Consider the following 15,184-nt stretch of genomic DNA (forward strand, 5'->3'; position numbering starts at 1 on the left):
TACTACATAGGTTATTAAAAAAAATTATAACATATATTACTGTATTCAATAATAATACATATCAACAATGAAGTGGAAAATATGTAGCATGCCTATCTAATCATCAAATGTAATTATATGTACAAAACAAAATACTAAACATGACAACAATTTATTCATATAACATACACATAAATATATTACGTATAAGTAAAAAACCAATAAGATAAATAAGAGAAATTCATTATAGTTTTTGCTTTTAGTTATGCTGAATAGATGAAGGAAATACCTTATGTAGTGATGGAAAAAATATAATCTCAAACACAATCAAGATAAAAAGTATTTTATCTCCGTCAACCAAGAAACTCATTTATAAAACTCAAGTAACAATTATTATCATTATATAATAGACTTTGTTTTGTGCTAGAATACAAACCAATTTCGGTTACTTTATTTTATATGTTCGGCCAAGAGAAGGAAGGACACGAACAACAAAATTGTTTTATTATATATAATCTAATAATAATAATATTTTCATATGATTTCTAAATTTTGATATAGTTTATATATTTTTTACAAAAGTTTTATTTAATCTAACTATAAATTCAAATAGTTGAAAGTCCATGCAATTTCAAGCACAAAACTATTCTAAAAATAGATTTTTTTTTTTTTTCGTTTGGAAAACTTTGGAGTAAAAGTAGATTTAGATATAAATATTCTTTTTTTCATGTACGTGATTCTTTATGATTTTTATAATTAATATAGAAGTATAAGATTTGATTTGATATTATGAATATTTTGTATTTTTCATGTACGGGATTTTCTTTTAAAATATAGGAGTATGAGATTTGATTTGTTATTATATTGTTTTTATTTAATATTTTGTATTAAATTTATACAATATTGTTAAAAAAATATGGAGATGCCACATAGGATAAATCCTACGTGGCAATGTTTAAACATAGCTTTAGTTTTGAGGAGTGCTTCAGAAGGCTCGATTAACTACTGTTTTATAATGTAGATATATATAGTGACGGAGTTAGAATGTTTCAGTCTAAGGTTGCCGAATAGTTTTTCTAAAAATAAACATTGTGGTTTTTGTCACGACCACACCCTTGATCACCGGGGATATGTCTTTCTAATTCAGAATTGAAGTAGTTGATTTTCATGTCCTCTTTGATAATACCTTTTTAACGTAAGTGTAAAATAAGTTGCGAAGAATGATATTTTTCTTATGCTCCGTATGATCATTAACCATTAATTCAATACAGTTGAATTAAGTTAATATAATAGTTTTTTATTTATTAAGTAAAAAAACAAATTAACACTTTTGATAATTAATGAATTAAGTATTTTAAATTAAGTTATGATTTTTTTTTTTATAAAGACCTTGAAGAACACTACCTCAATTTAGCAGAAATAAGAAGTTACAACATTACTACTTAAATTATACAAATATTAATAATTATATTCGATGTCGACCAAAACTTATTAAAAGAACAATATAAGAATGTTTTGTGCTCCTGCCGCCTAAGGTTGCTAAGCATTAATTAGATGAACTGATGTTTGATGTCTTTTAACTATTTGAAACTCAGATTTTGTCAATACAGATATATATAGTACTTACCGTCAATTATACCTCGATCGTTTTTTAATTGAACCATGTCAATGGGTGATATTCTTATTCTTATTCATAATCATCAACGATACGTACATATATATATGTTAAGTTCAGGCCGGTAAGCATTAGTCGATTATAATATATATTAATATTAATTAATTAATTTGTATTAACTAGGCGCGCTGTCAACTAATTATACTATATGTGTCATGATATCATATCATTGCCATTTTGTACTAGGATTTTGTGGTGTATGGATTTTTTAAATATTATTAAAATGTCATCAGTTGATCATTCGTAGTGCCCTTTATCTTCCATAGTACTACGATTTAACGAGTTTTATACATTAGAATACAGTAATAATTATACATTATAAAATTTTAACATGATCCAGTAGGTAGTAAGTTATCAGGAGTTGTTTTTTTCCCTTCATATATGAATATTATAAAAGAGTAATATAATTGTAGGTTTACAAACCTTTAACAAATAATGTTTTACAAACTTAACTTCCAGTCTTCCACCAATTAAACCACCTCTACATTTTTACAAATTTTTACACAAGTTATCAATTTAGGGTCGATATAAAAAGAAAACCAAAAACGTCAAACAAATATTAATTTCTTCTTTGGAAACATCCATCCCCAATGTGTATATGAATGACACGAAAAGGACACTCACACGTTTACAAGTGGCAAAAAACGGATACACGGTTTTTGGCGCTTTTTTGTCTCAAAAGAAAGGAAGAATAGCCGAATTAAAAAAGCCGTTTTATGAGTAATCTATTTTAATAGTAGTGTAATTCGTTTGCGTGCTTTGTCAAAGATTCTCCGCCATCGTCACAATATCATTCCTTCAAGTTATATTCATTCCCCACTTTTTTCACACACAAAACACTTATTTTATTTTTTTTATCTATCTATCTATATATACTTGGTAAAATATATGTATCTTTGGTGTGTTTAATTATTTGAACAAATTAATTAGAATTGAAATTAACAACAAATTAATTAATTAATTAAACGTACGGATATGATACAGAAGCAGCAGAAACAGGTAACAAATGATCAAGAGGGTGACGATGATCAAGTGCAGGCTGCGATTTTAACGGCGCCGTTATCTTTGGATTATAGTACTAGTTGTTATGATCAGTCAAATTTTGGTGGTAATAATAATAGTAATAAATCACCGCCGAATTTGTTACAGCGTGTGTTTAGTTTGTTGAAGAATGTACGCCCTGGCTCTGACCTTACCACATTCACGGTATTTCTATTTCTATTTATATTACTTTATGTTTCTCTTTATGTTTGTTTATATAGTAGTAAATTGAATTTAGTTAGTTTGTATTGTTTTTTCTTTTGATGATTATAGAATTTAGTGCATATATTCAAACTGCTTCGGTTTTGGAAGTATGGCGGTGAACTTTTGATGTCGTTTTAAAGCTAATTTAACTAATCCAAATTTTTGCCTATTAGGATGAGGGGTAGCAAACCAAACCCGGTGCTATACCTTATTGTATTTGGTACATTGCGCCCCTCTGTTTGGGCATTCCATTCATTTCTATTTGTATGCATTTGAACACTTGTAACAACTTATCAGCTGCTACATCATGATCAAGAAATGTTAATTTACTGATATATATTTTTGTTTTATGTGATATAGTTAATGATTAAATTAAATGCTTGATTTCAGTTGCCACCTATCTTCAACATTCCCAAATCACAGCTTCAATGTTATGGGGAATCAGTATATAGTGTTAACAATGACATTCTTAGTAGATGTGCCAATGGTGGGAGCTCGCTCGAGAGATTCACATCGGTTGTTGCCTGGAGCATCTCTACTTTACGCCCTCTCATGTTTGGTGTGGCTCCCTACAATCCCATCCTTGGAGAGACTCACCATGTTTCAAGAGGCAATCTAAATGTACTACTCGAACAGGTATTTCCTTGACCGTGGCTGTTTTAATATTTTGACTTTAGGTAAAAAAGGGCCTTTTCTCGTGTTTTTATTCTTCTCACACCTTTTTGCAGGTTTCACATCATCCGCCAGTGAGTGCTCTCCATGCTACTAATGAGATAGACAACATCGAGATGACCTGGTGTCAATATGCAATTCCAAAGTTCTGTGGTATGCTAATGGCTAAGTTCTTGATGTAACTATGAAGTTGCACATAATAAGTTTTGGCGTAAAACATGTTTATCTATTATGCAGGTACCTTTATTGAAGCTCAGGTGCTCGGAAGAAGACAACTGAAGTTCCTGAACTTGGGCGAATCTTATGTGATGAACTCCCCAAATCTTGTTATAAAGTTCCTTCCAGTGCCTGATGTGGAGTGGTTGGGAAATGTCACAATTCAATGCCAAGAAACTGACCTTGAAGCACAACTGTGCTTTAAAGGCAATTCTTTCTTTGGCAAACGAGGAAATTACAGGTCTATCAGAGGAAAGATTGTATCTATACAAACTATGAAAACTATTTATGAGATCAAAGGTCATTGGGATAGGTATTCACCTTATACTTGAGTTATGGCAGATTGCCAATATCATTATTTGGCCACAAGATATAAGCTCTGCGAATAAGTTTAACTTAACATGATTTTGTTTTATTTTTTAAAAATTTTACCCAGGACTGTGACAATTAAGGATGTCAAAACGGGAAAACAGTCGGTCATTTATAACGCAAAGGATGTGATTTCAGCCATGAAAACACCAACTGTCAAGGATGCAAAGGTACTAAACTACCAATTCGATCTATACATGTGGACGATATGGGTGGGTCAGACAGATTGAGTAAAAGATCTCTTTTTGGTGTGGGTTGAAACTTGAAATGAGTGGCCCTTTCAAGTTCTAACACTTTGGTATCTTCTTTATATTTGAATTAATATTTAAAACGTCAATTATGATAAGAAAAAACCATATTTTTAAAAAAAAAGGTAATGGAGGAACCCTAGCCCTGGTACCACAATTGGATACCCATCAACTCAGCCCGTATGAGCCATATTTTTCTATAATAGTAATTTAGATCTTTGAACAAAAACAATTAAAAAGGTTAAAAGATTTCATACGATTTCCATCTTGTTTGATCCATTCAGCTTATTTGACCCTTTCACCTCTAGGGTAATATTTTGAGTTGACTCATTTGACATATATTTGAAATAAAACACAGCCCAAATCGATCTCCATGCATGATATGCTTAGTTTCCTCATTGTTGTAAGGTTTTACTGATGCATGAATTTATGTATGAAATAGGGATTGCAGGCGAGTGAGTCTGCTGTCGTATGGGCAAAAGTTAATGAAGGTATTATGAACAAATCATGGGATAAAGCAAATGATGCAAAGACTGCCATTGAAGAGAAGGAGAGAAAACTGGCAAGAATTAGGAGGTCGAAAGGTGAAACTTGGGTTCCAAAGCATTTTGTATTATCCAATTGTAAAGAAACTGGTGAGTGGGACTGGGAGGTTACACCCAAAAATATAAAGGTACCTCCAGCTCCCATAGTCGTCCCACTTTGATCATCTAACTTGCATCATCTTTGTCAACAGCTAGGTGCATAACATATCTGTTCATATATATATGGGCATTTGTTTGTGTTGTATATTGTTATGGGTTTTTTTTTACCTTTATCTTATAGAATCTGGATGTAAGTAGACTGTAGACATGATCCAAACCTCGAAACAGGTAAAAGGTTTAGTGGATGGAGGGTTAGTTTGGGTCGAGCTCAAAACATGACCAGTAAATGGTTAGATGTGGTTGTGGCTAGTCAAAGGTCTGATGATCAATATAAACCATATTTAGAAGGAGATTGAAGGAGATTGGTTAAACCCGGAATTGGGTCAGCTCAGTTACTACTCGAACTAGGGTAGTATAACAGATAGGTTGGGTTGGCCGTGTTTCAATATTAGAGGTTGTAAAGCGATTGGGCAAGAAATAAAATTCTGTACCAACTGAAATGAACAAGTAATAACTATTGTGACTTTCTATCAGAGATACAATAAGTGACTTGAACCAACCAAAATTGCAGCCCTGAATTTTGTTATTAAAATAATTACAATACTGTTCAAGTTACAAAAAAAACCTGTCCCTATATTGCAACTCATTGTTTAAACTTTTACAAAAATTAAGCCACTGCAATAATGCCTTTTACATCTTACTCTCACAATCAAATACAACATAGAATTAGCACTAAAAAAAACAAAATCATTATACTCGAGAAACATCGGTATCCAACCTCTCTTCTCGGTACCAACTAGTATGAGTCCCAACGTGGACGTGAACATGAAACGATGTCATGTTTAGGCGAGTATTAGTTCTACCCTTCTGATCTCTCGAAAAGGGGAACCTTAAAAAAATGGGTTGGATCTCAAGCTTAAGGGTTTGATCCAGCCAAAATAATCACACTAATAAACATCCCCAATGTCATTTTCATGCTTAAAACATTGTTTGATTTGTGAATAGGTTTATCATGCGCTCTAGGGTCTCTGGTAAAAATTTTCGTGCAAATAAGTAACAAGGCCGGTTGATCCCGTTCCACATACAAGGCATAATCATAGTTTCCTTCTGCATAAATTGGAAGACAATTTATTTAGAATATATGGAGCATAGAACAAAGAGAAAGGGAAAAAAAAAAATTAAAAAATATACCTTTTCTTCACTTGTAACATGAACACTATCGGTGATAGACTGCATGAATAACAATCCCGATAAGATTATAATCGGAAGAATTTTAGAAAGTGTTTCGGGGGGTTTTCATCCTTATACAGCAACATCAACATATAATCATACCGTTATGTTTTTGATTAGTTGGTATGAGATGTCTAGCGCTTTGTAAGATTTTGGATGCCATTTCCTTTCAGACCAATCAACATGTGTTACTGACCAATTTGCGATCCCATTTGGATCAAGCATCTGAACAGTTTGAATAAAACAACTCACATAATTCGTAGATAGCCCCTTGATTTCGTTAAATAAGTGAAAATTCTTACATGGAAAAAGGTAGGCAAATAGTGTTCATCGGCATAGCAATTGCGCCCATCCATACCAGGCTGTGACATAAGAAAGAAGCATACAATGATTCTTTATTTTAAAAATCAATAACAATCACAGACCTCACCCATAAAGTAGAGGAGACAAATGGGCTGGGCAGGTTAGTAATGAGCCAAAACACAAAATTGAAGTATAGGTTGGATTGGGTCTCACTGATACACAAGAAGCTACTCTTTCTGTTCTTTAATTTTCATAAAAACACTGAGTTAATATGATTAGAAAAACTATCTTATTACAAATATAATCTAATTTTGAAGTAGGGTTATTGAGGTTTTATGCATTTTGGGGTTATTTAGGAGGTTTTACGCATTTTGGAGACAGTTGGCTGACTTTTGACAGTTTGACCCTCTGAACCCATTTTCAATTTCACTAATTAAAAGTTACCCTGTGGCAAGTTAGACCTCATATAATCAAAACCTGTCTACCAACAAATGATATATCAGGGTGAAATTGCTACCTCTAGTATACACTAAAGCATGAAGACACACTCACCCTGCAATAATCCCTGAATTTTGTGTAGTAAAGACTATCTGCCATAACTATGATTGCATGTTGTCGTTTCATTGTGAACCACTGCACAAATTTACATCAGAACTAGCATCAAATTAGAAATACTAAATGTCTAAATCTATAAAAATTAGAACGCTTAAAAAAAGTTTCCAGCAGAACCAAGGCCATAAAACTGAACAGAGATGGAATAAAAGTTTAGAGCTTAATAACACAAATTGCTTAAGAGTTAAAAAATGTAATCACGAGAGCTTTAAGGTATACCTGCGCACCCTTTCTAAAGAATTTCTTCTCTACTTCAGGCAACATATGCTCCGAATATCGGCCACTACCATGTGGACCAGGATCCTCAAAGCTAAAAAGAGCAAAAAATTGAAGGTACATGGGATTAAAAAGCATCAAAAACATTTACAAGGTACATGTTTGGCATCCAAAGTCAATGTGCAACCTGTCAATGAAGCTGACATTTGTGTGCATAAGGTAATTGTACACATAGTCGAAATCACGCAATGGTACACAGCTGAAATGCAAAAAAAATAAAATAATAAGAGCTTTAAAGAGATGACAGACACTAGAAAGTAAATGTAGCACGAAGGCTGGATCAAGTGGGTTAGGTAACTGATCAAAATAGGCAACTTTTGGTGCAGGTTCAGCTGACTCGCAACACTTTGTCTTTTCAATAGTATTTGGTGTGCAAAAGAGAGAAACAAAAATTATACCATCCAAATTATTTATAGTTTTCAATAAGTTGACTGACGATATTTTATACCTTGGAATACACTAGGGGACTATTGACCCCCATTGGACCTATTTCATTTTAGATAAAACATAACTAAAACCAACCCATCCTGCCATCTATAAGCAGGTGGGGCCGAAACCGCTACCTCTACTAGAAAGGATGAGAGATGGTAACCTGTCGGAAAGTAATACAAAACGGAGATTGTCGGGATCTTTCAATGCATTTGCCAGAAGTCGTTTCTCCGCATCAACCATTGAAATTTTCCCCCAATCTACCTGTATAATAAATTATTAGCCAGTAATAAGAGAAGATAAGCTTTTGTAATTCTAACTTGATTAAACATCAAGTCAAAATGATTTTGAATATAACTTATATCTATAATATCATTGGTTTTTTGGATATAACTGCTAATTCATTTGATTAGCTGATTAGCAGTGACATATTCTATTCAATTACCAAAAAGTAGTTCTGTTTGGGTTGTATTTTACCTCCAATGGATCAAACGATATTTTTAATACTCGTGTACAATGAAACCGGTCCAATGGTTTGACCAGGTAAAATGGGTCAAAACTCAAAAGTTTCCCATAGTGCTCTCCAATGTTTAGAACTCCCTTAATCACTTTGTTTAAAAACATTAGATCATTACTTTAACAACATGGTATTTATAATCTTAATTTATCCACTACAATCGACCCAGAAGGCCAGAAAGGGTTGACAAGTCAGCATTACCGACCCTATTCTTTAAGACTCGTATTTAAAAGCTACATGTCTCAACTCGAACATATCTTGATCCACTTCACAGTGCGCCCAGACCGACTTTTTGCCACTTCTACATTTGATCAATATGATTTTAATAACTACGTACTTAAAGAGTGACATGCACATAACTGTATTCTATAATGAATGTTCAAACCTTGCCACTGCGAATTTCACGGTTTATGAAGTAATGGCTAGAATGGACCGGTTTTTCTCTGGATGCATGAATATAGATGGAAAATCTACCTTCATGTCCCTGAAACATAGAAAATGAGTGTCCATGAGTGATTAAATAAATAAAAAACAAGAAAGTTTATATATTTTCTATAAATACTGTTACATACCTCGAAGAATTTGTCCCACAAATTCTCAAAAGGTAATGATCCAATGCTCATGAACATGAAAGCAATCTTGGGATAATTCGGTTCAGTTGATGGCATGTTTAAAATATCATTGATAAATACACGAGAAGCAACCTCATCATCACTAAGTTCTCTTGTAGGGGGCGGGAGCCAACTAGAAAAGGTATTACAACTAGAAGACAAGATGATGTAACATGCATCTGAGTTTTGAAGTGGATACACATAAGCAAAAACTAAGAAAACGCAAACAAATGAAACTAATATGATAATCCATGTTGGCTTCTTCGATTGAGCACGATGGTGAGGCGGAGGCAATTGTGTGTCTTTCATGCCTATACGCCACGCCTGACCTTCCTTCATTCAAAGGTAACACATTACACGTTTATACTCAATACTAACAAGGATAAACTGAAACTGAACCACAACTGAGTTCCAAAACATCAATTATCCAAATCTGCAAACAAGAAAGTCACAACTATGTCATCCAAGTTGTATTTTGAGCGTTTTGCAGAGATTAATTACGCTTAAGTTTCTAATTACCCCTAACATTAAGCAACTGATTATTGATTCTATACAAGTCTTAAATAATCATTTTGAAGACACGGCAGTATGTTAGAACGTATTTCCTTACCAACATTCCGAAACATCAACAAAGCATACATTTAGGTATTTGTTTCTATTTCACTTGGATTAATTCAAGTACCTATCAGAAATGATATGCATGCCTAAATTGCTAGCCTAATAAATATTTCTTATCCGTTCAATGCATGAGACATAAATTCTCATCTTTCTCTATCCTCACAAGAGGTCTGAGGTCTCATGTTCGAACCTCACTAGTTACATCTTCAGGTGACCAGTTAAAACATTAGGAAACGTGCATGAAGATAATCCACATAGGAATACTCGCCCTTCCTAAATCTATGTCTTCAAGGCAGAGGTCAAGAATTCTATCCTCATGCCTTGCAAGGCTGGAGGTCCTTTTCTATCTTAGATAGAACTTGGAAGTAGCCTCTCTATACCCTCGTGGTAGGGGCAAGATTGTCTATATCTTAACCTCCCCAATACAAAGTTGAGGTGCCAATGGGGTTGGTGGCCCATTGGTAAGGTCTTTGACCTTGAGAGGATCCACTTGGGTTCAAGTCCCACTTCTCACAATTGTGGGGGTGGATTAATACGGGTTTTTCGTGAGTCCTGGTTTCCAGGCATACGTGTAATTTAAGAGTAGGAGTAGGATGGAATGCCGTTCAAAAAAATAAATAAAAAAAATCCACCGTTGAGGTATTGAGACCCAAACCCGTGGAAGACGGCAATGAGCGCTTACTTACTTACGTCTATCTCCTGGCTAAGCATACCTATAGGCAAATCTATCATTTTTCACTAATTATTAACCCATTTAGCCTACCGTCACAATCATAAAGCATAACATGGAAAATGAAGATAACTCGAGTAACAATTTTTATAGAAGCAAGTAATATTTCCCAATACTTAATAAAAAGAAAATTAAAAAGTAAAAGATGGGAGTAAAAATATATTTCTTTCTACAACACAGAACTTTCATGTCTTAATTCCCAATATGCCAATACATACATACATACACGCAACATACATGTATATATAATCAAATGTAACATCTTTTTCAGTCAGTTGAGCAAAACCCACAAATAAAAATCAAATCTTTACACCATTTAACACACACAAACCATCTGGGCATGGCACATAATTTAGGGCATTTTGTTAAACAAAAACACATCAAAAAAAGTATTAAAAAATATTACTTCGGTATTATGTATACAAATATAAGAATAAGAATATTAGGGTAATAACCTGTTTTAAAAGATCTTTCCTATCTCGAATAATTTAATCTTGAAGATCTGAATAGTACATTGCTGTGAATAAATCAACTACGAGTAATTTGTATCTATACTTTGTTTGTTGGTGGAAGGAAAGATTAAAAAAGATTGGTGCTATTTTATTGGTTGCGTGGTTGTTTTTTTTACAGAGCCCAAAACACAAGAACAATTCTGCTGCCCTATTTTCTAATGTCTCTGGGTCATAATTTTGCCGGTAAAATTAAGAAAATCAATAATCATACATGTGAATATTTAAAAATAAACTTCTGCTTCATACAGTAGTATTTTTCTATTTTGTTTTACTTCCAGAAATAATAATAATGATATATTTTCTTTGAATAATTTATTTTCACACATGTGATCAAAATCACCAAATCGGTGAAATTAGACAGGTAAAAACAGATTATCAATTTATGTTAATTTAGTTGTGGCCCTATTTCAAATTTTCATAAAGTTATCCATCTTAATAACTCTATCAGCGTGGTGACTTGGACAAGCATGCATACCAAATGATCTAAGTATCAACATGATACATTAGACAAGATGATTCATACTCATTTACCCTTGTACCACAAGAAGCTCAAATTCAATCTTCTTATCTAGAGATTGTTGCGTGAATGCATTCTCACTTATACCAACATATTTGTTGGAGGGATTTGTAAAATAATGAAATTCATGATTATATGATTATATGTATATGTATATGTATGTGAACCTTAGAATATGTGTGTGTTAGAGATGGGGTGGATAAAGGAAATTGGTATTAAGTGTTAAAGGTTATAAAGGTACGAAGGTGAGGGAGTATTTATACTAACAAAAGAAAGCTAATTACATCTAAACCCCTCACTATTCCAAATATATAAATACATCAAAATATGCAAATCAAACACTACAATATAAATTTAACAATCTTCCCCAAGGTTTATTTGGTGGAGGATTTTGATTTTCAACATAGTTGTCTGGTGGTGTGTTGTGCTGACCACGGACATTATTAGGTGCATATCTTATCTGATCCAACAGCTTCCTTTGACATAACAAACATTCTCATTTGGTGTGGCTCTTTTTGCATTTCTCAGTTTTCTGATGTTATCTCTCTTGTTGAGTCTATTTGTATTTTTTGGGCTGCCTTTTCAAGTGTTCATTTGGATTTTGGATCATTTTCATCTTCAGCTATATATGCAATCAAGGACCCTTTTATAGTACTCGAGTGTCCTATATAAGAACTGGTTAATTCAGTGAATCTGTTGAAAGTTTTCTTTCCTAGGCTATTGATGAAAACAACACCATTTTTTGGAGTTAGAATGATATGGCTAATGCTCAGTTTTTCGATATCACCAGAGTACAAGGACTGGTCAGGAGATGGCACATTAATCTTTCTCTTTTGGAGTCCTAACCCTATCTGAAAATCATTAAGAGAAGCATATTGAATACAGCTAATATGAATCTCTTAATTGTATCAAAGGCTTTTTGATCAACATCAGTTTTTGATATTAGCCAAATTATGTATATTTCTAAGAATTTATTTTGAGGCTAATATCCGTTATTTGAATGCATTTTATGTCCATTTTGTGTGTTTGTTACTTATTACTTGTATAAGTCCCATTTAGCTTTCAAATTCATTAATTGGCTAATATCCATCATTTATATGTATTTTAGGTTAATATTTGCGTTTAAATGGACACTTAGTATTCTCATAAGATTTTGTGTAGGTATTATGTGAAGATGTGACAATTTGGAACTAAATGGACGTTTTGATGATTGACATTGAACTTTTAATGATATAAAGTGAAGTGACGACTTTCGATTCGACTTTTATTATCGTACTTTGCGGCTGGAGGGAATCACAAAAGCACTCACACACACATACAGCTGGGAACAAACTAGCAGTGCATTTACTTTGGCTAGGCCATTTTATGTCGATGTGGGATGCTAAAAAAAAAAAAAAGTTAGGGTGCGTTTAGTTCAAGAAAACTCCCGTGTTTTTCATTTTCATTTTTCAAGAAAACATGGAAAACAAGAAACACGTTCAAATTGTATTTTTCTAGAAAAGTTTTCCTAGAAAATGAAAGTTCCTCTTTTCAACTTTTGCACTAAAATTAGAAAACTTTTTTTTTTTAGTTTTTGTTTTCACTTTTATATTTTCCAAACCTTTTATAAACCTAAAATCAAAAAACAAATGAATTTAAACATGTTTTCTAGTTTTCTAAAATGAAAAAATGAAAACTCCATCTCGAACTAAACGTGCCCTTAGCAACTCATTTTCATTTTAAGATGTCATTGTTTTGTTTTTCTGAACCAGCCGAGCCACCACCACTTTAGAAGCCAGATGAATTCACCCGTATGAAGCATGGAATAAACCTAACATCACAAGCCCAGGCCCAGCTATATATTTCTGTTGGGCTGAAGTACTAAAAGGCCCAGCAGTCCATGAGCTACAGAAAAAGGATGTCATTTTTGAAAAGGAATTGATATTTGTACCACTTCTTTTGATACATGTTCACACAATTATGCATTGTTAACTTATACAGTTAATAATACAGTTTGACTTCTTTTGATATATGTACACACAATTGTACATTGTTAACTTATACAGTTAATAATACAGTTTGTACAGTATGGTACATCTATAAAAATTAATCATTCCCCAAAGAAAAGGATAGAAACGAGCAGCACAAGAACAACATAAATTATTTACTCTCTTGACTTTGACCAACCAATAGCTACATGCCACATCCCAAGTCATATTACTCCTTTTATATGCGGCTATGAGGAGGACACGGAGAGAACAACACAGCAGCAGCCTCCACTTTCATTTTATTTCACCTCTTTTTCTTATTTTACCTTTTACATTATCATTCAAATAAAAATCCTTTTATCTTACAATCAAAAATCAATCATCTGTCTACCATCCACTGTCATCAAATCTTCATTTATCCATCAAAAATCCTTTCACTAATTTTATCATCTTTAAAGATTAAAACTTGTAAGGCTTGAGATTTTGGGGTTTGGAGCTTTGGTGAAAGAAAGAGAAGATCCTACCACCATTCCATTTTTATTGTTAGATATTGGGTTGTAATCTCTTACTCTTTTCAATTATTCATACTTTTTGTGAAACATTAATTGATAATGTGTCTATGCATGAATCTTAGTGTTTTATTTGATGTTATGAGTATGATTAGTAAGTTGATTATTTGTGTTTGTTTGGGCATATGATTGAACTCTTTTTGTAATGATTAATTAGTGGTTATAGACCGGTTAAATTGGGGATTATGAATCTTGACTTTTAGAGTCAAAGGTTGACTAGTCATTGTTTAGGATTAACATTATGGGTGGGTGTCATTTGTAATTTGTAATTGACTGATTGATTAGAAACTCATTTATTGATAAATAGTTGTTTTAGTAATTGTTTGTTGCGGGAATAGTGAACGTGAGAAGTCAAGGGTCATGAGTCTTAATTTGTCAATCCATTTTGTATTATTATATCTTGTTCAGCCACTATCCATTTTTATTTTTTTTTTATGATTCATTGTAAATTTGTGAATATTAATGAAATATCACCTTTAAAAATTAAAAAAAAAAAAATTAAAAACTGAGAAAGCATAAATATCTCCAGCTAAATGTTAACCCCCACATCTAAAAGATCCAAAATATCCCTTTAATAATTTCAAGAGGTAAATGAATTTTTTTTTTTCTTATAACATCTCCGTTTTACCCAAGGTTACAGGTTCAACTTTTTGAAATGACGTGTACTAAGGTTTTACCTTTAAATCACATGTAACAACTAATGGTCGACATTTTGTACTTTAAAGTGCGTGCGAGGTTTTACTTTTATATGATGATATGTCTCTAATGTCGAATAACTACTACAAGTAAATCTTTAAAAAATAATAATAATAATAATAATAATTATAATAATAATAATAATAATAGGTTAATTAAGATTGTTAACTCTAAGAAACCAATTACTGACAAATTATGTATTGTCTCTAAAAGAAAAAAAATTACTGTAATTAAAGTATCTCTTTTTTTATTTATATAGAAAAAGAAAATTTATTTTAAAAAAATCTCAACTTCATTCATTCATATAACAAAAAAAATCTGGCAATTTCTTAAATGACCAGCAAGGCAGACCTCGTGGTGTATGGTGTCGCTCGGTACCCCATGTGAACGAACCAACCAACACACTATACATACATACAATACTCCCTCTGCTAATTCACCCATCATCATTTTCTTCCTCCCTCCCTCTTTTACATAAGAATAAGTTAGGCCATGTATGTATGTATGTATATCTATATTTTACTCAATTATGCATATGCCAAATTGCCA

At 32.6% G+C, this 15,184-nt stretch overlaps 2 protein-coding genes across 2 annotated transcripts; one reads left to right on the plus strand and one right to left on the minus strand.

The window, feature by feature from the left end:
* The first annotated feature begins 2,626 nt into the window (after positions 1-2,626).
* Positions 2,627-5,193, plus strand: LOC122598073 (oxysterol-binding protein-related protein 4C). Its single transcript, XM_043770684.1, has 6 exons — positions 2,627-2,860; positions 3,290-3,535; positions 3,628-3,724; positions 3,809-4,100; positions 4,224-4,326; positions 4,847-5,193. Exons 1-6 carry the CDS (start codon positions 2,630-2,632, stop codon positions 5,108-5,110), a joined length of 1,233 nt encoding a protein of 410 aa, XP_043626619.1. The 5' UTR covers positions 2,627-2,629; the 3' UTR covers positions 5,111-5,193.
* A 405-nt stretch (positions 5,194-5,598) lies between these two features.
* Positions 5,599-11,047, minus strand: LOC122598074 (glycosyltransferase BC10-like). Its single transcript, XM_043770685.1, has 11 exons — positions 10,830-11,047; positions 8,988-9,459; positions 8,801-8,899; positions 8,062-8,162; positions 7,597-7,668; positions 7,413-7,503; positions 7,134-7,214; positions 6,581-6,640; positions 6,381-6,503; positions 6,240-6,278; positions 5,599-6,155 (listed from the first exon to the last, which is right to left on the minus strand). The coding sequence occupies exons 2-11, from the start codon at positions 9,363-9,365 to the stop codon at positions 6,027-6,029; spliced, it is 1,173 nt and encodes a 390-aa protein (XP_043626620.1). The 5' UTR covers positions 9,366-9,459; positions 10,830-11,047; the 3' UTR covers positions 5,599-6,026.
* Between the last annotated feature and the right edge of the window lie 4,137 nt (positions 11,048-15,184).

The sequence above is a fragment of the Erigeron canadensis genome, chromosome 4 (genome assembly GCF_010389155.1).
Source record: "Erigeron canadensis isolate Cc75 chromosome 4, C_canadensis_v1, whole genome shotgun sequence".
Taxonomy (NCBI): Eukaryota; Viridiplantae; Streptophyta; class Magnoliopsida; order Asterales; family Asteraceae; genus Erigeron; species Erigeron canadensis.

Coding starts and splice junctions, on each gene's coding strand:
- LOC122598073 (XM_043770684.1), top strand. CDS start 2,630: ATGATACAGAAGCAGCAGAAACAGGTAACAAATGATCAAGAGGGTGAC. Junction 3,536..3,627: donor TAAATGTACTACTCGAACAG/GTATTTCCTTGA, acceptor ACCTTTTTGCAG/GTTTCACATCATCCGCCAGT. Junction 3,725..3,808: donor TGCAATTCCAAAGTTCTGTG/GTATGCTAATGG, acceptor TCTATTATGCAG/GTACCTTTATTGAAGCTCAG.
- LOC122598074 (XM_043770685.1), bottom strand. CDS start 9,365: ATGAAGGAAGGTCAGGCGTGGCGTATAGGCATGAAAGACACACAATTG. Junction 8,163..8,800: donor GTGAAATTCGCAGTGGCAAG/GTTTGAACATTC, acceptor TTTATTATACAG/GTAGATTGGGGGAAAATTTC. Junction 6,641..7,133: donor AATTCAGGGATTATTGCAGG/GTGAGTGTGTCT, acceptor CTTATGTCACAG/CCTGGTATGGATGGGCGCAA.